This window comes from Zootoca vivipara, chromosome 5 (genome assembly GCF_965207765.1).
Source record: "Zootoca vivipara chromosome 5, rZooViv2.hap1.1, whole genome shotgun sequence".
Classification (NCBI taxonomy): Eukaryota; Metazoa; Chordata; class Lepidosauria; order Squamata; family Lacertidae; genus Zootoca; species Zootoca vivipara.
This window is the reverse complement of record NC_142588.1, coordinates 55,849,639-55,873,538: the sequence shown is the minus strand read 5'-3', so window position 1 is coordinate 55,873,538 and position 23,900 is coordinate 55,849,639. Positions and strand designations below refer to the sequence as shown.

General features: G+C 50.3%; 1 protein-coding gene across 1 annotated transcript; it reads left to right on the top strand.

Moving 5' to 3' along the window:
* The first annotated feature begins 1,764 nt into the window (after window positions 1-1,764).
* LOXL4 (lysyl oxidase like 4) lies at window positions 1,765-15,604 on the top strand. Its single transcript, XM_035133048.3, has 15 exons — window positions 1,765-1,993; window positions 3,238-3,522; window positions 5,245-5,405; window positions 5,931-6,136; window positions 8,716-8,754; window positions 9,118-9,334; window positions 9,879-10,062; window positions 10,257-10,411; window positions 10,768-10,935; window positions 11,135-11,297; window positions 11,828-12,071; window positions 12,605-12,720; window positions 13,259-13,395; window positions 13,514-13,625; window positions 14,627-15,604. Exons 2-15 carry the CDS (start codon window positions 3,264-3,266, stop codon window positions 14,695-14,697), a joined length of 2,232 nt encoding a protein of 743 aa, XP_034988939.1. The 5' UTR covers window positions 1,765-1,993; window positions 3,238-3,263; the 3' UTR covers window positions 14,698-15,604.
* Window positions 15,605-23,900: the final 8,296 nt, after the last annotated feature.

Sequence of the window (23,900 nt, the reverse complement as noted above, 5' to 3'; positions counted from 1 at the left end):
AACCTGTTGATGACTGTTAACGACTGTTAATGACTTCAATTGGTTTTGCGGGGGGGGGGGGTGCTAAGGAAAGCTTGATCATGTGTAATGAGATAAGAATCCTTTGTCTTTGTTCATTCCAGTATGCAGATGAGGACACTGTGTTGAGATGTAATTTGTTGCCGACCCTACCATTAGGCAGAGTCAGGCAGATGCTCAGGAGTGTGGAACAGACAGAGGTGTGCAGAAGACCACATGACCAGCCCTGCACCCCACCCTCAAGTTAGCCTGGTACCCTCAGATTCAGTTGAGGGCATTGCCATATTGCCAGTGTGGAAGAGTCAACTCCCAATGTAGCTGGTTCTCCATACAAGGAGAATCTTGTCTTTCCTCAGGCAGGAGAATGTCTTGGGCAGGCTTTGATGTAAACTGACTCCACATCCAAGGCCTGAGCATTTGAACCCTGCATTTCATTCTTTTCACAGCCTTGGCTTTCTTGTGATTAGACAGGCTCTCGTATGAAAGGGAGCTGAGAGGCAAAGATCCTCTTCCTTTGTTGGAATGAGAGAGAGAGAGAGAGAGAGAGAGAGAGAGAGAGAGAGAGAGAGAGAGAGAATCAGAACTGCTACCTCTGAAACCTAATGTGAGATACATCATCCGTAGCCTTTGAAACACAGGCTTCTTATTTCATTTGGAGAACAACCTTGGGAAAACAACTGCCTACCAGGAATCTTGCTTGGTTTTGTCTGAAATCTAAAGATTTCAAAACTTGAGATGGCAGAGCCTTCAACCTTCTGCTTAGTGAAGTTAAGGAAGATGGTGAGACTTGGCTGTGGCCACATGGGCATTCTGGGACAGAGCTAATGTTTTCCATCCCAGGGATGTTGATGGGATCAATGGAGGAAAAGTTTACTCAGATTCCAATCCTGCTCCAGAAGCGATGCCAACTTTAGGGTGTATCAGGATTAAGTTTGCATTGCTGCTGCTTTAGATTCCTCTACCCTTCAAAAAAGAAACCTTTCACACACACACACAATAGGCCAGAGAGCCTCCTGGGTTTTCCCTTAAATATGTGGTTTAGCTTCTCTCTCCAGCCTTGATCATCCAACAGGGTCAAAAGGATGCCCATGCACTTTGGGCCAACTCAATCCTGGACATGTAGGGTTGGGAGAGGCACAAATATAAGCGTTCAACTGACAGCATCCTGGCAGGGACTTCCCCATCCTCCCTGCAAATCACATTGCCCTTTTCTCTGCCCAGATGCCCTTTCAGGAGGAAATCCAACAGGTGAAGGCTACCCCAAATGCACCAATACTTCAGCCGTTGACTTCCTCTCTCGGCAGCTTTTAAGACTGGGCTGAGGAACCTGTGACCCTCCATACGTTTGTAGAATCGTAGAATTGGATGAGACCCCCATGGGTAATCTAGTCCAACCCCTGGGCAAGCAGGAATCTTCTTATTGGACTCTGGCTCCCAAAAACCAGAGTCAGCAAGAACGATGGTCAGGAATGATGGAAAGAGCCCTCCAACTGGAAGACCACCAGTTCTCCAGCCCTGATTTAAAGGTAAAGGTAAAGGGACCTGCCAAAAGTGCCCCTCCTAAGGTGGAGAAAGCAGCGGCAGGCTGCGGCCACCCTATTCGTGGGCTCTTTCTGGAGGCTCCCCCTCCCTCTTGAGCATCCAGGCAGTCGAGGCTCCGGCCTGCCCTGCCCCTCCTCGGATCTGTCCGAGAGCCAGAGGGGGCGGCCGCCACGATAAAAAGGCTGGACGGGACGGGCTGCGGACGGAGCGGACGAGAGGCGGCAGGCTTGGCTCACCTCTCGCTCTCTGCCCTGCGTGGACATCCTGGTCGGGATCGACGCCTTCTGAGCGCCCGCAGCTCCTGCGCTTCTCCTCTCCGGCTCTGTCGCTCGTGGCCGCCTGCATCGCTCACTTGTTGCCTGAAGCCCCGTCTCTCCTTCTCCATCCCTGGCAGACCTTTCCTGTTCCCGGACTGGCTGAGCCGCGCGCGCACGTGAGTATTGAGACGGAAAGTCTCTCTAGGTTTCTGGGGGAAACTTTATTATTTTGGGGTGGGGTGGGGGAGAGGGGGTGTCCCCCTAACTCTTCTCCAAAGAAATTGGGCGCGTTAGTTATTTTGCAAGACAGAACCCCCCCCCCCCAAAAAAAACCAGGTGGTAGAAAGAAATGGAACATGGATCCCAACAGCAAGTGCATTTTGTTGATTTCGAGAGGGGGTGTGTATTGGGAAAATAGAGATAAAAGGGGTGGGTGTCCAGCAATGTTTCCCTTTCTCTCCCATGAGGGGGTTGAACTAGATGACCCTTGGGGTCCCTTCCGATTCTATGAGCTCTGCATGCTCAGGTGAAAATACTGACACCCGTCCCCCTCCCCACCCACCCCAAAAAAAAACCACCCAAGGCAGCGTCTAAATAAAGGAAAAGCAGACAAACAAACATCTCAGCTCTCTGAATTGGAGGTAGTCAGCAGAAGATTATAAGTCACCATCCCGCGCGTGTGGGTGGCTGGAATGTTCTTGCCTCAACCTGTTCACATCTGTCTCTCCGTCCCTCCTTCCCTCCGCATCTGTCTGTCGGCCATCCATTCATCCTGGAGGAACGGGCTGTGCGTTTTTTGTTTTGTTTTAACCCTGTACACAGTATCAGTGTTAGGTGCTTCGCGCGGGATAACTATCATCATTTCCTGGTCCTGAAATTTTTGTTTTGGCTGTTTTCACACACACTTTCCCAAACGAGTGTTAGTTTTAAAATACTGTGTTACAAGCTACCTTGAAAGTCTCCAATGGAAAAGCAGGATATAAATGTTTTTTTAAAAAAAATCAGTCGCAGTAATTAACATTAGAAACCATTTAACCGCATAGTTTTATTATGTCTTCATTTGTCCCTAGCATGACAGTGCTCAGAAGATGCCTGTTTTAATAGGACCTGTTTTAATAGGATGGGAAAAACTAACGTGATGACTCTGGACTCCCATCATCCCTGGCCATTGGCTATGCTGACCAGGGCTGATGGGAAATGGAGTCCAACAGCAACTGGAGGACCCTGCTGTAGTACAATATTCAGTCTTTTGGGAAGGACCAACCCTGTTAGACTTGCCCAGCGGCTTTCCTTCTCACCCTGTAACTTTGTGATGTCTGTAATGATACCTGATCAAACATTGTAGCAGGGAGTTCCACCGACCTTGTTCCTTACCCAGAAAACTAATGTTTCCATTAATCAGGTTTCTCATATCTCCCAGGTCTCACAGTCATTCTTGGACCCACGATGCTCTCTCATCTCAGCTTCCTCCTGCTGGCATGCCTGGCTGTGCCCAGCTGTGCCCAGCGCCCACAGATTCAGCTGCGGCTGGTGGGGCCCAGGAGCCAAGTAGGCGAAGGGCGTCTGGAAGTGTTGTACAATGGGCAGTGGGGCACCGTGTGTGACGACGACTTCAACATCCATGTGGCGGGCGTGGCTTGCAGGGAGCTGGGCTACGAAGGTGCCGTGAACTGGGCGCACAGTGCCAAGTACGGCCCAGGAGATGGTAAGGAGGAGCTGGAATTGGGGGGGGGGGCTTGGGGTGGTGGTGCTGATGGGCTCAGATTTTGATGGGGTTCATAATAGAATCATGGAATTGTAGAGCTGGAAGGGACGAAGAAGGGTTATCTAGTCCAACCCCCTGCAATGCAGGAATCTTTCTGCCCAATGTGGGGCTTGAACCTATGACCCTGAGATTAAGAGTCTTGGCTCTACTGACTGAGCTATCCTGCAGACCTCAGGCTTCTGACCTATTCCCAGTGTCCAAGCTGAGAAATTGCAAGACCTGCAAAGAGGACCTCTGAGCAGGTACAGAAAGCATTGTCTTCACTGTCAAGTAACCACAGTCCACATTAAGATCATGGGCCCTTGTTTTCAGGATCTGAAATGCTGCTTCCAGGCCATTTCCTTTTTAGAAACGCTTTCTTATCAGTTCCAGTGTCACCAAGGGCTTGCAGTGGGTGGAGGATTTGGTCTGGCACACCACAGTAAAACTGCTCTCAGCAAGGGGCACCATAAAGAGCAGGGCAAGTGTGCCACCTGGAGTCTTTTAGAAGGAACTCCTTGCTAATGGCTCACTTCAACTCTGTTCAGTGTTCCAAAGTGAGCTCGCTGCCTTGCCAAGGGCACAGAGATGCCAACCTGGAGCGGCACCAAAGGTGGAGAAATTACTTTTGAAAATGTGCTTGTCTGTTGGCATGCACATCTGAAATGTATGTCTCCATCTTGAACCTATGCATCCAGGTCTAGGGGGCTGTGAAATGCCAGACCCCTCTATGACGCATCGTATTTCGTTCAGGCTAATTTATACCCATGGTGCTTTTTTTCTTTTCTTTTTGGTCAGGTAATATCTCAGGTCTGAAATATCTCAGGTCTGAAAATATCTCATGTCGGCTCAGATAGGCTGGCATCCGATTAGCACAGTCAATCTGCCCAGACAAATCTGCATGATAAATTAAGTCCTTGTTCTAATGTCAAATGCTTTGGTGTTGTGCTAATGGGAAGATTTACCTTAGCAGGGATGGGCAGACTTCAGGTTTAGGGGATGTACTCTGGATTTGCCCCCCCCAAACTTGAACCCCAATGTTCACCATCCAGAACCAGGTACAAAATAGTGGCTCCAAAGAGGCAGATATTTATTTATAATGACTGAGCACATAAAGCACAGAAATCTGGTTTTGGTACCCAAACTGAACTCAGGGGTCTTTTTGCTCCAAAATCATCTCAATCTTTCCACCCACCTTCATTTGGAAAAGGATTGGCGTTTTTCTTTTACAGTACAGTGGAACCTTGGGTTAAGAACTTAATTTGTTCTGGAGCAGTCCTGAAGCAAAGTTCTTAACCTGAGGTACTATTTCTGGGTTAGTGGAGTCTGTAACCTGAAGTGTCTGTAACCTGAAGCGTCTGTAACCCGAGGTACCACTGTACAATCCTATACATGTTAACTCAGAAATAGTTCAATGGGACTTCCTCCCAGGAATACAGCATTATCATTCCTGTTTTCAAGCAACTAAAATTGGGAGCCAAGAAACCCTTGATGATCTACTAAAGATCACCCAAGAGTCTCCTACCAGTAGGTTTTTGTCTGCTTTCTGCCTACCCCTGCCTTACAGTATAAATTGGAGAGTATGGGTTTTCCTAGGAAAGTGGCACCTACCTGGGAAATCGGGCTGAGATAACCGTGCTTGGAAAAAGAATAGCTGGGAATCCTTATTCTGTCTATCCATAGGCCCCATCTGGCTAGACAACATGCGCTGCTCTGGCACAGAAAGCTCCTTGGCTGAATGTGAATCCAATGGCTGGGGTGTGACAGACTGCAACCACAATGAGGACACTGGCGTGATCTGCACAGGTCTACGCCGATCCAACCCAGCTACGGCACGCATCCAGGTGAGGGCCTCTCATCGGGCACTGGAGCTCTGCAAGAGGGGCTTAGAGCCAGGTGTGAACAGCCTTTGATCCTCCAGATGTCTCTGAACAATAACTCCTATCAGTCATGGCCAGTTGGCCAATGGGTAGAGATGGAGTTCGGCAACATCTGGAGAGCTAAAGCAGGCACCCCCAAACGTCGGCCCTCCAGATGTTTTGGACTACAATCCCCATCTTCCCCGACCACTGGTCCTGTTAGCTAGGGATCATGGGAGTTGTAGGCCAAAACATCTGGAGGGCCGCAGATGTTTGGGGATGCCTGAGCTAAAGGTTCCCCACACCTGGCTTAGATCCACATCTCATGCCTATTTACTAAGGCATTACTATTTACTAAGATGTGAGCTGAACTGAGTTTCATGCTACATATTCCTCAATACCTGGCCATAAATCTGCAGCCTAATGGGAGACAAAGCCAACCTTGGAACATGTCTCCCCTCATCTGTGGATGGGTGAAGTAACACATACCACATCCTTTCTTTTGTGCAGGGCTCCAGAGTGGAAGAGGTGCGTATCAAGCCAATCCTGGCCAGAGCCAAGTTGGCTTCCCCCATCACAGAAGGCGCCCTGGAAGTGAAAATCCATGGGCGTTGGCGCCAGGTGTGTGATGCTGGCTGGACGCGCAACAACACTCGAGTGGTGTGTGGGATGCTGGGCTTCCCCCAAGAAGGACGAGTTGCCACAGGCTTCTACAGGTCAGAGCCAGTGGGGGGAGGGGGGGCTGCACGGGTGGAAGGAGAAGTTGCCTTGTCAGGGCACAGTGGTGCAGACGCGGCTGAGAAAGTCCACCTTGCTTGCTATTGTTACAGAAGCCCAGCACCTGTCCTTCTTTCTGCCAAGCTGTGGCAAGAGCGCATGGGATCTGAGGCGCCCCCACAGATTCTGTGTCTCGTTTGAGAATAGAAGACACAGCGGAGGTTGTAATGCTTTAAGAAATAGGGTTTATTCGCCTATTTACATCTTCCATCTGCATGGAGGGGGGTTCAGATCCTACAGCATGGTCCACAGCAGTGCAGGCAGTCTTTCCTTCACCCTCGCGAAGATTTTCCCCTTTCCTTCTCTTTCTTCTTCCCAGAAGACCCTTGCCCTCCCCCAGAGCAGTTACCCTGGCAACCTTCCAAATCTCCAGTCTCTGGTCACGCCTGGGACAAGGAGTTGTTGATGACCCTCAATGGCTCTCTGTTGTTGTTTAGTCATTTAGTCGTGTAGGACTCTTCGTGACCCCATGGACCAGAGCACACCAGGCACTCCTGTCTTCCACTGCCTCCTGCAGTTTGGTCAGACTCAGGTTGGTAGCTTCAAGAACACTGTCCAACCATCTCGTCCTCTGTCGTCCCCTTCTCCTTGTGCCCTCAATCTTTCCCAACATCAGGGTCTTTTCCAGGGAGTCTTCTCTTCTCATGAGGTGGCCAAAGTATTGGATCTCAGCTTCAGGATCTGTCCTTCCAGTGAGCACTCAGGGATGATTTCCTTCAGAATGGAGAGGTTTGATCTTCTTCCAGTCCATGGGACTCTCAAGAGTCTCCTCCAGCACTACAATGGCTCTCTATTGTAATGCTAACAGCTCTGCCCTTCCCTCAGCCAGCCAGGAATGCCCTTGCAGTTTATATTCTCCCTTCATATCACAAAGAACCCCAAATCCTAGCATTTCTTAATTTCTAGGGTCTACTCCAAATCTCTAACACTATTGTCTATGCTGACTGACAGTTTCAGGGAGGGAATCTTTCTCAGCCCTACCTTAGAGATGCTGGGGATTGAACTGGGGAGCTTCTGCTGCAAAGCTGGTGCTCTACCACTGAGCTACGGCCGTTCTCACATAGAATAATAGAATTGTAGAGTTGGAAGGGACCACAAGGGCCATCTAGTCCAGCTGCCTGCAAAGCAGGAATCTTTTGCCCAACCTGGGGCTTGAACCCACAACCCTCAGATTGAGAGCCTCCTGTTCTACCAACTGAGCTACCCCCGAGTCTTATGCAGTATGTGATTTGGGTTTTTTTAAACACCATTTTCACTATAGTCCTGCATACACAGGTGACTGGTGCATACGAGTGGCTTTCGGGGGCACAATAGCCTCTCTATGTCTTGCCTCAATGTTCATTTTTGTCTCTCACGAGTGTCCTGTCCAATTCCTGTGGCTTTGTGGGATCTGACTATCCCCCCCCCACGTGCTGGTAGTCCCATGTGCCCCTGTTTTCTTCTGCTCATCTTCAATGCCCCACCCACCATTCTCTCTATAAATATAGCCCTGCAATGAGCAGGTGTGGGTTGCCAGGACCATCTCTCCAGCGGGATGAGCCAAACCGCAGTGGGGTAATTACAGAGAAGGCTGGGGCTGGCCCAGGCAGTTTCTCACAGAGGAGAAGGACCTGCTGTTTCTGGCTCCGAGCCTGGGAGGCTTCCTCCCCAGACCAACATATTTCTTGCACGCAAAGTGGGCTGTGGAGAGACTTGGGCCCACCTTCCCAGACCATGAGGGCGAGGAGGATTCAGCTAAAGATGCCAAGGCCCCTTGGTACAGCTGCACAATCTTGATTTAGATTATTACCCATCCTTTTCTGCGGCTGCTGGCACACTTGTACCATTGGCCACAGCTCTGGAATTTGTTTACAGGAGAAACCGTGCAGGTTTCCAGGAGTCCGGTGGTAGTGAGCGCATGACAACAGTAGCATCTACCAGTTGCTGTTTGAAATGTGGTCCAGCTCCCCGAGAGGGAAAAGGATGAAAAAGGCTCTGGCATGGGTGTTTACTTTGTATTGTGTCTTTTAAATTCGCTGCTGTTTTCTGTGTTGTTGTTGTTGTTTTTACTATTTTTATTACATGCCATACATTACTTTGAGATGTGTGAGAAAGATGATAAATAAATAAATAAATTGTTGTGACTATTAGTAATAGTAGTAGTAGAATAAGTGTTTAGAATCTGTGATGATGAACTTTTAAAAAAAGAACCCACCCAAACAAAAAGTCAGTGCTTTTTCTTCTTCTTCTTAAAAAATGTTTAGGGGTACTCTCACTTTGACTCAAGAAAACCACCATTTTATAGTTCAAATCGGGGGAAAATAAATACAGTAAATGGACAAAAGTACAAAGATACACCAAATGTTTAGGGGTGTATGTGTACCACTGCGTCCCCCCAGAAAAAAAGCACTGCAAAAAGTCTCAATAGAAAGCACAATTGGGTGTCTATAGAAGTGGCAAACCCAGTCACGCACAATGTGCTTGGTGTTCTCAATACTACTCTTCTGATGCACCGATATTCAATCTTCTCACCATTCAGGAAACTCTGGAATCAGAAGCTGAAGGATCCACGGTCCAGGTGAGGATTTGACTAGTCTTGTCCTTTGGTTCTGCAGTGTACAATCAAAATGTGGTAAGAGGAGTTTGAAATGCTAGGAAGGAGAAGCATCATCTCTGGAGGCCAGAATATGAGATCTCCGCACAAGGCTGACCCCTCTCACCTACCCTGTCCACCAAGTGTTCCACAAAAGTCTGCTGCAGGCTCAGAGCCAGAAGTGAGATGTGTGTCTCAGGGATTCGTTCTCCCGCCCCCCTTTCCCTGCTTGCTCCTAAGAGTTCGTAGCAGCAAATTTTTGGAGCACCAGCAAAGATTGTGAGAGGAAACATCATTTGGGATGCAGTCCACTCATCTCCCTATCACCTCTGCCTTTTAATTTTACAGTTTAAAGAGCCTGACCGCAAACAACACGTTCTGGATCCACCGGATCAAATGCCTGGGCACGGAGGCCCATCTGGGTGAATGCAAGCTGCATGTGCCTCCCCCAGCTAAGAACCAACCTTCCTGTCCCCGGGGCATGCATGCCCTGGTCAGCTGTACAGCAGGGCCACAGTTCCAGCCTAGCAGAGCCAAGCTGCCTGGCAAAGCCAAGCCCAAAGAGGTAAGCAGAAGGTGGGCACATTTCCCACTGGGCAGAGTCGGTGTCAGACACACCTTGCAAGAAGGATTCATTTATTTATTTCATAAAATTTAAACACTGCTTGATTGTAAAGGGGGAAAGCACCTTAAAGCGGTTTACAAAAGATAAGACTATAAAATCAAGAACTAGACCAAAGTCTTCCTATCAAGCATGGGAGAACTGATGGTGCAGTGGAACGGCAGGATCCACCAGCAACTGCACTGTCGTGGCAAAAAAACCATTATTTCCCTCTTGGTCTTCCCTGCCATTGCTACATTAGAAGTCACCCAGTCCTAGCAGCCAACTCCTAGGGGGCAACATCCCTTCGGCCCCCCAATAAAATATTTGATGGGCATTGCCATTCAAATGGTGTGTGTGTGCCACATCGTGTGATCAGCTATGTGGGGTGGGACTTACCTGCCCCTCCCCAATTTTTTGTTCAAGTTGGCACCTTTGCACCTGGTCCAGACAGGCAGGGGCCCTTGTGCCTTCTTCTTGTCCCCCATCTGCCTCTCCACTCTTGCAGGAGCAGCAGGTTCGTCTCCGTGCGGGCGCACAAGTAGGCGAAGGGCGTGTGGAAGTGCTGGTGGGTGGCCAGTGGGGCACTGTGTGTGATGAAGACTGGGACCTGCCTGCCGCCAGTGTGGTGTGCCGACAACTGGGATATGGCACGGCACGAGAAGCTCTTTCCAGGGCTCAGCTGGGCCAAGGTGAGTGGTAGAGCATGAGTGAGACTCTTAATCTCAGGGTCGTGGGTTTGAGCCCCACGTCGGGTAAAAGATTCCTGCATTGTAGAGGGTTGAACTGCGTGGCCCTCATGGTCCCTCCCGACTCTACAATTTGGGGAAGCAGGGAGGCCAGTCTGGTGACTGTCCATCCCTACTAAAAGCGCCTCCTGTTACAGGCCTGGGTCCCATCCACTTGACAAGAGTGCGGTGCAGGGGCTACGAGCCCTCGCTGGCAGAGTGCCGCTCCCAAGGGGCGATGCAGACAGGGTGCCGCCACGAAGCGGATGCGGCTGTTCGCTGTAATGTGCCCCGGACAGAAGCTCGGAGCCAGGTAAGACCCGATTCCTTGGGGGCACACAGGGAGTGAGACAGGGAGTGAGACAAAGAACGCGAAGAGGGGAATCAGGTGTTATTCTTTTGGACTCTGGTAGCTGAAATGATACTTGCTGGGCCCAAAGTTCAGGGCTGGGGGGACTGGAAAGCGGTTGAGGCCCATCTCAAACCCATGTGAAGACAAACAGGTGCCACTTGGTTCATACAAGGAGGTAAGGTGCCGTCAGGCCTGCATCCCTGGGTAACTTGGTCCTTTCCTTCTCTGAATTCTTAGCAGCAGCCATAGGTACCCCTGTAACCCAGACTCACCACACTGGAATGATCTAGCCCCATTAAGCCATTTCCCCCTTTCAGGTACGCCTGGCCGGTGGGCGCACTCCAGAGGAGGGCGTGGTTGAGATCCTGGTTTCCAAGGGAGGTGCCTTGCGCTGGGGTGCCATCTGCGGGGAACACTGGGGACTCCAGGAAGCCATGGTCGTGTGCCGACAACTGGGGCTGGGCTTTGCCAGCCATGCTCTCCAGGTGAGTTCTTGCACCCAGAGCCAGGTTCTGATCCTGCCTGGAGCAGTCAGCTGCATGTAGCTTGCTTCCCCACTCGCACGGACGGAGGCTGAGGCTCCCTGTCCAAGCATCCAGAGCTGGGGAGGAGTTGTGTGAGCTCCAAGGGTGCCAGGGTTGTGCGGGGTTTTGCTCAACAGAATTGCCTTTGCTCTCTTTCCAGGAGACGTGGTACTGGCAGGGAAACTCCGATGCTGCCAAGGTGGTGCTGAGCGGCGTGCGCTGCAAAGGCACCGAACTCTCCATACAAGAGTGCCAGCACCATGGGCCTGTGCACTGCCCATCCGGAGGGGGGCGCTTTTCTGCCGGAGTCACCTGCACCAGCAGTGAGTGGAAATTATGGGAACAGACCAGCACCGGTGGCAGCACATAACATGAGATGGCAGCTACATCTGCGGGGATGTAGCAGCCATGTAGAGAGCCAGTGTGCCAAAATGGTTAGAGTCATGGACCAGGACCTGGGGGAGCAGGGTTTGAATCCCCACTTGGCCATGAAGCTCTTTGGGTGACCTTGGGCCAGTCGCCTTCTATCTCTTAGCCTAGCCTAGCCTACCTCACAGGGTGGTTGTGAGGGTGAAATGAAGAAGAGGAGAACCATGTGCATCACCTTGAGATCCTTGGCATATCATCACCTTGAGAAGCATAGTTCTGTCCTGGGGGAAGGCAGGTAGATTCACCTCTGGCCATATTCCAAAGATGACCCAAGGACTGCAGCGCTGAGTTCAAAGGATACAGCTATTAGGGAGGTGCTTGGGAGGGACAGATCAGGGTTGTCTGTCCTCAGAGTTTAACCTCCCACTACACACAGAGTCGGGACAGCATGACACCCCGTGTAACTTTGGACTTCTCTTTCCAGGTGCCCCAGATCTGGTGATGAATGCCCAAATGGTGCAGGAGACAGCGTATCTAGAGGACCGCCCACTGAGCATGCTGTCCTGTGCGCACGAGGAAGGCTGCCTTTCTGCCTCTGCCAATCGCATGGAGTGGCCCTACGGGCATCGGCGCCTGCTGCGCTTCTCCTCGCAGATCCACAACCTTGGCCGGGCTGACTTCCTTCCAAAAACCGGGCGCCATGCCTGGATCTGGCACCAGTGCCACAGGTAGGGGGTTCCCTCTTGACACAGTGCTGCTACTACTGGCATATTCACCGCTAGCAGAGGGATGCAGGTGCCCCCTGGAGCACATGCAGGTTTTGAAGCAGAAAGCTGGATGCCAGAAACCGATTGTCAGGTTCTCCCTGCTCTGCATATGCGGTCCAGACTTCCTTTCCTCTCCCCAAACCCAGTGGCTTCCTCTCCCTGTGAGATGAGGCTCACGTGTCCCAAAGAGCAGCATTTACCCCCAGCGAGATGTTTTGTGGTGCGAGCGGAGTTTGTTGCATCTGGGAAAATAGCAACGTTGACACCAGGCTTGTCATTATGGCTAAGCGCGGTTGCAGAGCTATAATAGTAGCTCAGCCGACAGCCCCGCCTAATCCTCCTGCACTGCCGGGCTTCATGGATCAGCAGATTTCTGCTCCTCCCCACCCAAAAAAAGGGCTCCAGTGGCCACTGCCCAGCCCAGGCTACTTTCCCCCCAACCCTCGCCTTCCCCTGATTGCACAGCAGGCTCCTGATGGTCCTTCCTCCCACAGGCACTACCACAGCATAGAGGTTTTCACCCACTATGACTTGCTGACTCTCAATGGCTCCAGGGTGGCTCAAGGACACAAGGCCAGCTTCTGCCTGGAGGACACCAACTGCCCAGATGGTAAGTGGGCCAAGAGGGAGCAGGGTGAAAGCCAGAATCTGGTGTTGCCTCTACAGCTGGGGTCCTCATACTTTTTTCGAGCCTCTTCTCCCCCCCCCAGTTCCATAGTCTTCTCCAGTGCCCTCTACCCTACCCTGCCCTATAAAAACATTATCCAGAATAGAGGTTTGCATGACCCACTAAGGAAGACAATAGCAAAGCAAAATTCTAATTCTAATTCTTATTAATTATTTGTACCCCGCCCATCTGGCTGGATGTCAAAGGCTTAAGTCAGCAGGATAGCTCAGTCGGTAGAGCATGAGACTCTTAATCTCAGGGTCATGGGTTCGAGCCCCACGTTGGGCAAGAGATTCCTGCATTGCAGGGGGTTGGACTAAATGACCCTTGTGGTCTCTTCTAATTCTATGATTCTAAGTTATGCAGACAAGCAGCCCCTAAAAGCAGAGGACCTCAGCAGTGATGCAGGACAGGCCTTATTCTGTATCAGTGTATAGGGAGAATAGCATTGAGAACTCAGCCTATGGTCATTCCCATACAGGACTGCAGCGGCGCTTTGCCTGTGCCAACTTTGGAGAGCAGGGTGTCAGCGTAGGCTGCTGGGACACGTACAGACACGACATTGACTGCCAGTGGGTGGACATCACCGATGTGCCAAGTGGGAGTTACATCTTCCAGGTAAGTGGTGGCAAGTGACAGGGATGGGCAGGTGGACTGATCTGGACACAGAACATCCCCCTCCCACGATAGCTCTCTGAGCCACGCTTACAGCAGTCTCTGCCCTCTGCCCTACCAGGTGGTTGTGAATCCGAAACATGAGGTAGCCGAGTCGGATTTCTCCAACAATGTCCTTCGCTGCCAGTGCCAGTATGACGGACACCGCATCTGGCTGCACGGGTGCCACACGGGTAAGAAGAGAACAGGGAGGGAGCCTTGGCTATGGCCAAAGATGGGTGGGGGAGATGCACATTGCAACAGCACTGCAAAACACACATAATGTTATGATCTGGGGTTGTGTGACAGCAAAAGGTGTAGGCAGAATTTGCGTCATTAATGGGAATGTAAATGCCCAAAAATACATTCAAATGAAGGAAAGCTACTGCATATCAACATGAGCTAGTTGTGCTTCCTTTTTCTGGTTATTTGGCTATAACTTTTGGTAGAATACTGATAATTTTACAGACTTTGTTGCATTACATTCTTCATTAAATTATCTTTCCATTGATATATATATTATGGTATTACTAAAAATAAAAGTAGTGTTATGAGCCATCACACCTTGGAAATACACTTTTCCCAAAAGGCTTCCACAAATTTGGTCGCTAGTGTATTATTATTATTATTATTATTATTATTATTATTATTATTATTATTCACCACCCATCTGATTGGGTTGGCCCAGCCACTCTGGGTGGCTTCCAGCAAAATATAGATACACCATAAAACATCAAACATTAAAAACTTCCTTATGCAGGGTTGCCTTCAGATGTCCTCTAAAAGTCAGATAGTTTATTTTATTGAGATCTGATGGGAAGGCGTTCCACAGGGTGGGCACCACTACCGAGAATGCCCTCTGCCTGGTTCCTTGTAGCTTCAATTCTTGCAGTGAGGGAACTGCCAGAAGGCCCTCGGAGGAGAATCTCAGTGTCTGGGCTGAATGACGGGGGTGGAGGCGCTCTTTCAGCTATACAGAGCCGAGGCCATTTAGGGATTTAAAGGTCAGCACCAACACTTCGAATTGTGCTCGGAAACGTCCTGGGAGCCCATGTAGATCCTTTAGGACTGGTGTTATATGGTCCCGGCGGTTGCTCCCTGTCACCAGTCTACCTGCCTTATTTTGGATTAGTTGTAGTTTCTGAGTCACCGTCAAAAGTCACCCAAAGCCGCTGTTTCTTCCTCTCACTTGTAGGCGATGAATATGGAGCCAACATAGAATGGGATGAAGAGGCACAGCAGAGACTAGCCACCAACTTGGTCTGAGGCAAAGGAAATCAGGTTCTCAACTGTTCCTGGGAGCAGAACCTGCTCAAAACTCAGAGCAAACAGCAGATACCAGCTGGCACAAAAATGATAGCTGAAAGGATTGTCTCCACGCCTCCCTGCCTCACCACCAGCCTTGAGGTGACATGCAGCAGCAACAACAACAACAACAACTATCCTTGCAATGCCTGTTGCCCCTTGGCCTGCTTATCACAGCCCAGTCTGCATGGTCTGCTTCCTATTTTTACTGAGGTTGGCAGCTACGGACAAAGATGGGGCTGAAATGAGCTGGGAGGCTATAGAGTCTTCTCTCTCCACCCCCACCCCTACCCCACCCAGGCCAAGAAAGTAGCATTGCTAAGAAGAGGCCCTTTCCTCTTGCCTCTCTGGCAGATGGGCATGGGAGCCCAGAGCGACTACCTCAACCAGCTCCACCCACTGAAGAGTTCTGCCTCAGGAGCCCATGTATTTGCTGGCTAGTCCCACAGGCACCCCCCACCTCTACCACTGGCATGGAGGAGCCACCTTCCTGCCCACGGGCACAGAACGCTGTGACATATCTCTGAGTCGGAGGGAATGGATGCAGAGGGATGCAGCAGGCGTCTGGGTCCTTGCCTGCTACACACTCCAGCCGGGACATTCCTAAGGCTTAAACTTTTAAGGGATTGGGGAAGAGGGTCTGGTGCTATCTGTGGAGTTATTTAATGTGCAATAAACTGTGATGGCCAACAGCATGGAGGGCAAAGGCCCTGTGAAGGGGGTCAATTGGTCACCTCAGGGAAGAGTCTTCGACCCCACTCCACCAGACCAAGCGCCAAAGGGCTCTCCGTCTCCACATTTCATAGAGCTTGTTCCTGCCAATAAAGGTTGTTGTGTGTTTTTTTTATAAAAAAACTACGCAATGGTGTTTGTGTGACTGAGTCATAGAGCGGGGTAAAAACACAGAGGTATGCAATGCCTCCGTTGGGGTTTTTGGGGGTTGCTGCTTCCTCCCTCCTCCTGCAGGACCACAGGGGCAAGCAGAGAAACAACAGAGGAAGGCAGAGGGGTGGGAGGGACCCTGAGGGCCACATTCCCTTCTGAGGAATCTTCCAGGGGGGCCACATGCCCAGAAGTGGGTGGGGCCAGAGGTAAAAGTGGATGGGGCAATGAATGTAAACATCACCTATGCACAGTAGGCTGGCATCCCTCTCCTCCATCGAGACAAGCAACAGCCTCTGAGTTCCAGGACACATGCCAGCCACTGAAAAGCTCAAGGAGCAAAGTGAGAGAAGGCTGTGGCCTGAGAGTCCAGAGGGCCAAACAGAGAGGGCTGGGGGCTGCAATTGACGGCTGGGCCTAACATTCCCCATGCCTGGAGAAGCACTACTTCAGGGTTTCCCAAATTCCAGCTGTTTTTGGACTACAATTCCCATCATCCCTGACCACTGGCCCTGGTATCTAGGGATGATGGGAGCTGTAGTCCAAAAACAGTTAAAGACTCAAGCTTGGGAAACCCTGCCCTACTCCACGAGCCACAGCATTTATAGGACAATCCCTGAGAAGGCTCTTTCTCTCCGTGAGTGCGGCAGAGGGTGGGAACAGCTGGTGACTATGAAGCCAGATGGAGCACACACCTTGCAGGAGGAGTGAGGCTGCTGTCCTATGATCAAGGACACAATGTAGATAGCTATCGATGTGTGGTCTCAAGTGGAGCCTTCATGCAATGTTTAAAGAAGTCGGGCTGAAAGTCCAGGTCAGACATCCCCAAACTGCAGCCCTCCAGATGTTTTGGCCTACAACTCCCATGATCCCTAGCTAACAGGACCAGTTGGGGTTGGAGAAGATGGGAATTGTAGTCCAAAACATATGGAGGGCCAAAGTTTGGGGTGCCTGGTCCAGGTCATAGCAAAGTGGTATCTCTCCGCTGACTCCATTGCAGTGCTCCCCCTCCCCAGGCAATGAGCAAAGCCTGGAGAAATGGCAGATGGACAGCAGCTGCTTGCAATCCATCAGGTCTTGTGGGTTGGGGAGGGGGGTAGCCCTCAGGCCTGTGTCAAGGCAAGAAGAGGAATGGGTGAGAGTGATTTATGCCTGCCTGCAGCAAAGGCAAGACCCTGCGGCCTTATTGATTTCCCCAGCACCGCAGTGGAGTCATATACCAAGACCAACAGCTTCACTCTTACCTCTTGTCCTTCCTTACCTTGCTACTGAACTTGAATAAAAGGGCCTGTCCCTGTTCCTAATCCTGTCCTCCAAGAGATCCTCTGAGGTTCTGCTAGCATTCCAAAGCCCTTCTGGCAGTCAGCCCCCCCCCCCATTTCAGGGTGCATCTTGACCTAAGAGAGGAAGGGTGGAGGGCACAGAACCACTCCACAAATATATGCCTCTGTTCCACCTCCAAAGCAGAGCGAAGGGAGCAGAAGGGGGAAGGCGGGCAGAGGTCAGCTTGACCAAGGCACTCCTGAAGCATTTGGCTAGACCGGCACTAAAGGCAGACAGGAAATTACAGAAAAAGCAAAGGCTTAAAAAGGGCCAAGCCGAAGAGATGCACCCCCCCCCAAGTTAAGCAGCGCCTGCTACATTCCTTCTAGCCAGCATTCAAAGTGTGAGCCAACATTTGGGGTTAAACTCCAGGGGAATTTAAAAATCTTCCATGCCCCTTTTGTCCAACAGATGTTAGGATAATTTGGAAGGGCTCCATGCTTTGACAGATCTGGACGTCCTGCTCCGTGGCTTGATCAGAAGAGCCAATGGCAACCAGGGACACCTTGCGAGGTCTTGTTCATGTCTGGCTAAAGGCAGATAGTATTAAATGGGTTCTGAAGAGAGCCTCTTCATAGTATGAAGCCCCAGGAGGGTAAGAAAGCAGAAGGTAATCACTCCTGGAGCATGGGTGGGACAGAGAGAGCACGGAGGAGTGTTCAAAACAGGAAGACTTTGTGATGTAATAAAGCCCTTGTGTGGAATTTAGCATCATTTTCAGTTCCCAAGGTGTTCTTGTGAAGAGTGGTTTTTCGCCCCTTCTTGCTCCTTTTTCACATTTGGCCGCCTGCCTCTCCTCCATTTCTTCCACTTCCAAAGTTTGCACATTCTTATGAATTACACTTCCTTTGGCACCCCGTCCTCTGCTCCCTCCTCACTTGGGTGGGGTTCCTTGTTTTTAGCTGCTGCTTCCTGAACTTTCAGTGCCACAACATTGCTTTGAAGATCTGCCCGGTTCCTCCGTTCCCAATAGCTCTCATGCTCTTGCTTTGACTACAACCTCCTCTCTGATCTTGCATTAAACCATTTCCACCTGTTTACCACCCTCTTTTTACGCTATACTAAGATTAGCCAGCTCACCTTCCACACAGCACTTCAAGTGAGGGAGAGAAAAGGGAAGTGGGATTGAAGCTTTCATTTCAAAATAGACCAGACTCGATTTAGCCTGTGGTCCATTCACTTCAATGATGGGATTAAAAGGATGTGGGGCACCTTCATGTTCCTCCCTCCCCATCCTGAGCATTACTGCTGTCCAATATCCACTAATTTCCTTTGGAGACCAATACAAAGCGAGTGTTGTTGCCTTCCTTCCCTGGGCACACTTGCATCCTGCCCAGTTTCATCTCCTGCTCTCCATGGCCTTGTGTTCTGTCCCAGGACATCCCTATCTGAGATTTCTGCTCCTCCAAGCTCAGTCATCTGTTCTCTCAAAAGAAGGGCAAGGGAACCTCTTCATTCTCAGGGCTGTATCTCCTCATCGGCAACTTTCTTGGTGCCACGTGTCGATGGTGGACAGGGCTGGAGACAAAAGCAGGCGTAACCACAGACAGGACACACACTTTGTGTTGTAGGCTACATTCCAGCCACAAGGTTTCTACGTAGACAAGCACCTCTTCGCTGTCACCCAAGCAAGCAAGAGGTGCTCACGATTGAACGACACATTCCAGCCTGGCAAAAGCACCCAGAGAGGGTGCAGAGCAGGGCTGGTGGGGTGTGTGGGCTGGAGAGAGTGCAAGAGCCAAGTAGAGAGGCCTAGAGAGCTGCGTTTGCCAGGCCCTGGACCCGAGAAACCTCAGTTCCTTCATTTTTGTCTCATACACTAATTCACAACCTTGAAAGGCTGCTTCGAAGATCAGGAAAGCTGTCCGATCCAAATTAGACATTGAAGCTACTACTATAAGCTCTGTGTGTGTGTGTGTGTGTGTGTGTAATGACAGGTACTGAAACTGTACTTGTCATCTTCTTTTCCTTTGTAATGTTGCAGAGATAGTAGCGAGTTTAGGAGGCTGGGGAAATTAGATTGGTAAAACAAGGGCAGGAAGAATTAAAGGCACTCTCCTAGACTGCCACTTCCTCCATCTCTGAAGCAACCATATGGAGTTGCTAATTAGTAATAATACTTTTTTTTAAGCATAGTTCTCCAGCATCCTATATAGCTTGGCAGTGTAAGGCAGCCAATTCAGAGGGCATGTGAAAGGTAAACATTAAACTAGCTTGATGGTTCAGTTCTGCTCTCTTAAAATTCTCTTTCAAGTTGAAACCCACTCAGTCCAGGCTCCGGGCAATTTCTGATGTTGGGAAGCCAGGAGATACACATTGGGACCTGGTCTCTGGCTTCTGGAGCTGCTTCAGCTGCTTCCCTGGATATTAAATCGGTCTTCAAAGTCTTGGTCTCAGCCCCAGTGGGCCTGGGTTCAGAGTTCAGGCAAAACATTCCTTCCTGCAGAAGACAGCCTCTACCATGAACTTGAATTCCCAGTGATACGCATCCATGGTCACAATATACGTCGATGTTTTCAGGCTCATCGCACAGGGAGCTGTTTTTAAAAACTCTTTAAGTGAAAACCATCTATATTGCCATAACCAGAGTTTGCCTGACCACGATCTTCCAAGCGCTTGTCATTACCAACAAGTCCTATCCTACAGTTGTTTGCTGCTATCAAGGCTTGTCTGGTAACACACTATGCTGTCCTTTTGCAGAGTGCACATTTTACAAGAGGATGGTGGCCTTTAAAAAAAACACAAAGCCCACATCAGACCTCACCTGGAGTACTGTGTCCAGTTCTGGGCACCACAGTTCAAGAAGGATACTGACAAGCTGGAACGTGTCCAGAAGAGGGCAACCAAAATGGTCAAAGGCCTGGAAACAATGCCTTATGAGGAACGGCTTAGGGAGCTGGGTATGTTTAGCCTGGAGAAGAGAAGGTTAAGGGCTGATATGATAGCCATGTTCAAATATATAAAAGGATGTCATATAGAGGAGGGTGAAAGGTTGTTTTCTGCTGCTCCAGAGAAGCGGACACGGAGCAATGGATTCAAACTACAAGAAAGAAGATTCCACCTAAACATTAGGAAGAACTTCCTGACAGTAAGAGCTGTTCGACAGTGGAATTTGCTGCCAAGGAGTGTGGTGGAGTCTCCTTCTTTGGAGGTCTTTAAGCAGGGGCTTGACAGCCATATGTCAAGAATGCTTTGATGGTGTTTCCTGCTTGGCGGGGGGTTGGACTGGATGGCCCTTGTGGTCTCTTCCAACTCTATGATTCTACGTATTATCCTTCTGTACAATATGGGCCATTGTGTACTAATGTGCTTCTTTCCCCTCTCCCCGAGGTGTGATACAGAATCAAAACATGGTTGCCAACTATCAGAGCCAAAGAGGAATAAAGCAGCTGTTGCCACAGCTATAGGTCTGGGCTTCTGAGCCTCTCAAAGGGGGAAGGGCATTTCAAAAGAATCAGAAGCCAAAGTTGGGGTTTGATAAAAGGTTGTTTAGCCAGACCCAGAGGATGCAAGACAAGGTCATTTGTACTTTTATGTTGTGAATTGCCCTGTGATCTTCGGATGAAAGGCAGTATACAATTTTAATACATAACAAAATAATAATAAATAAGGTGGCTGGCCCCCCAGCCCACATCCGTGACTCCACTGCCCCTCCTCTGCTGCCTTGCCTGCCTGCACATGTGTGTGTGTGTGGGGGGGGGGGTGCCCACACGTATGCCATGCTTGTGGACCTCAGGCTGAGTAAGGTTAGCCACCCCAACACAAAACTTTTCATGGAGGCTGGACTAACCATCTGGAGCAATGGACAGCGGAGAAGACAGTGAACTCCCCAGTGCTGTAGCCTTTTGGGGTCAAGTCCAGCAGGCTAGGAAAACGCAAGGACCGCCTCTCTCCATATGAACCTACCAGGACCCTGAGATCATTCTCCGAGGTCCTTCTTTGTGTGCCTCCTCCATGAGAGATCCAGAGGGTGGCAAGACGAGCATGGGCCTTTTCTGCAGTGGCTCTCCTTTTGTGGAATGGTCTCCCCAGGAAGATTTGGCTGGTTCCTTCATTATACACCTTTTCTTCTTCTTCTTTGGCGATCACTCGTAGCCGAGTAAGATTGTCTTCCATAAACACGGTTTTAATGATGAGTCCATAAGTGACTGTGCCAGACAAAAACGTTCTTCTTCTACCAGGCCTTTGGCTGATTGACATCCGGTGCCCTTTCAAATGTGTTTTGTGTGTGTGTGTTTTATTGGTTTGTTGTTATTTTTACTATGTATTTTGTGGTTTTTATATTGTAATTTTATGTAGTGAACCACCCTGAGTTCTACAGGTGTAGGGAGGTATACTAACTAACTGAATGAATGTATGCTTGTATATATGTATTGTTTTGGGGTGTGTGTGTGTGATACACACAGTGCTTTTTTCGGGGGGGGGCGACGCAGGGGTATGAATACCCCTAAACATTTTGTGAATCTTTGTACTTATGTCCATTTACGGTATTTATTTCCCCCAATTTGAACTATAAAATGGTGATTTTCTTGAGTCAAAATGAGAGTACCCTAAAGATATATTTTTTAGAAAAAAACACTGTACACACATACAGAGAGAGAGAGAGAGAGAGAGAGAGACAGAGACAGACACAGAGACAGAGAGAGACAGATAGCCCCTACCTTTTATTCTGAACAAAATAAAAAAAAAATCCTTCCAGTAGCACCTTAGAGACCAACTAAGTTTGTCATTGGTATGAGCTTTTGTGTGCATGCACACTTCTTCAATTTTATTCTGAAGGCCTTCAAAATGATGTGTGTGTGGCATGTGTGTGTGGCATGTGTGGCAAAATTCTGTCAATCTAACACAAAGGGAACGAGAAGGAGTGAGGAGAAGAGAGAGTGAACCAAGCTCCATCAGGACGGGGGTGCAGAAACAGCCACCCAACACAGGACTGAGGCACAACTTCATGAGGAACGCTCTGCATTGTGGCATTAAGGCGGCACTGACTAGAGAGGAAGTCCCACTGAACTTTTACTTCTTAGCGACATGCCTGCATGAAGTCTCCTGATCAAGGAACAAAAGAAACAAGCCAAGCATTTCTGAGGGAAAGAGTAGCCACAGCAGAGACATTTCCAGCCCTCGTGCTGATGGAAACTCCCTCTCAAGTTGCTTGCAAGACACAGATGGCTCATGGCTGCTGGCCTTTCATGTTGGCAGCCTCCGCAGGCCGCCAGAAGCTATAAACAGAGGTGGGACAGTTTAGCCGCTGCGCTGTATCAGTATTTAGAATATTTAATTGGCCCAAATAGACGGGGCTTGTTTTCGGGGAGCAGCTGGCAGGCCAGAGCAAGCCAAGCCTCACCAGGGGGTTACAGACTACTGGAGCTGCCAGGAAAAGCAGTGAGCACCCACCCGCCTCCCCTTCCAGAATGCTGCCCACATCAGAGCCCTGGACTCCACCCTGCCCAAGAGGAGACACAAGAGAGAGCTGTTCCAGGCAGGGAGATGCCTGTGAGCTTGGCTGGCCAGTAAACACTCGGCCTGCCAGCACATTCCAGGCTTGAGAGCTGTCTTGGCCTACCTTGACCTGACCCCAGGCAAAGCTAAACAGGGCTGGATGCTTCTGAGACAATATTTCCCATGCATCGTCTCCCCAGGCTCTGACAAGGAGGCTCCAGTCTCCCTTTCCCCTCTCTGACCGGAAATCAGGCCATGTGGTGCCACAGACACCCTTTCAAATGGGCTGGGAACGTTTTGCAGCCTGGGGGCCACACGTCCTCTTTGGCAGCCTTCTGGGGCCACATACCAAAGGCCCAGAAGCAAAAGGGACTGGAGCAGCAAATGCCAATTTGCTCATCTCTCTGTATTTGCCATCTAGGCAGTGCAAGGATACAGGCTGGGCAGGCAAAAAACACTCAAGGAGGCTGCAATGCAGGGCCAGCGAGGGGCGTGGCCAGTGGAAGAGGGGTGTGGCTTGGGGAGAGTTCCAAGGGCCAAGCAGAGAGTCCCGGAGGGCCACATTTGCTCCCCCCACCCCTGCCTTGAAGCATCAGCCAAGAGGACTCTGCCTCCCCACTCCCATTTAGTCCTCCCAAGCTTCACTCCCGTTCTTACGGCCCGCTGCTGGGCCTGGGACATGTTGTGCTGCATTTGGGCTGCAGTCGTGCCTGCTCCCGCTGTGCTGTTGTCCTTTGGGGCAATCAAGGCAGCGGCAGCCACTACTCAGGGAGCCAAGTTGCTCCCAGGGTGTTGACCCCAAACACAGCTGGGAGAGTCTGACCACAGGAATCTCCGGCACGGCCTAGCAGGGGCGTGTTGTCAATGTCAGTTTACAAGGAAGTGGCCGATCTGCCTGCAGCTCGGGCGTTTGTAATCAAGCTACGTACCTGGAACAGAGAGGACTCTGTCTGCTACCCCTGGGGAGGCATTCCTGAGGGGGGTCAGTGCCCGTAAAGCGAAATCCAACCTTTCCTGCAAGCTGGCCAGAGCAAGCATGTTTGTGCTGTGACCTGGGTCCGGCAGCTATTACAAGCCCTATATTCACAAGGTGGGAGTGACATGCTGCAGGGGCCTCTGCCAAAGCAATCCTGCTATGAGGAGGGGAATCCCAGAAGCAGCAGCAGCAGCAGCAGCAATATCCTGGTAGGGCCAGCGATCTTGCATACAGTTTGGGTGGCAAAGGGCTCCTGTAAACACGCCAGCTTCCCAGCACGCACAAGGGAAAAGAGCACCTCAACACCAGCTCTTTACTGGAACTTAGCTCTATCAGGATTCTGCTAACGTACAACGGTTGCTGTTTTCTGTGCATCTGATGCTGATTTCCGGTCAGCAATTGGACATCCTGAGGAGGCCTGGAGGAAGTCTGGTCCAGCCGTTGGCGACTCATTGGCTGCCACCACTGGCTGTTGCTGAATCCACAAGGTTGCATAGGTTGATCCAAGAGCCACTTGGAAGTAGCACACTGCACCATGTGAATA

Excerpts from the sequence above, each read along its gene's own strand:
- LOXL4 (XM_035133048.3), top strand. The coding sequence starts at position 3,264 with ATGCTCTCTCATCTCAGCTTCCTCCTGCTGGCATGCCTGGCTGTGCCC. Across the intron at positions 5,406-5,930 it reads CAGCTACGGCACGCATCCAG|GGCTCCAGAGTGGAAGAGGT; the intron begins GTGAGGGCCTCT and ends TCTTTTGTGCAG. Across the intron at positions 11,298-11,827 it reads CGGAGTCACCTGCACCAGCA|GTGCCCCAGATCTGGTGATG; the intron begins GTGAGTGGAAAT and ends TTCTCTTTCCAG.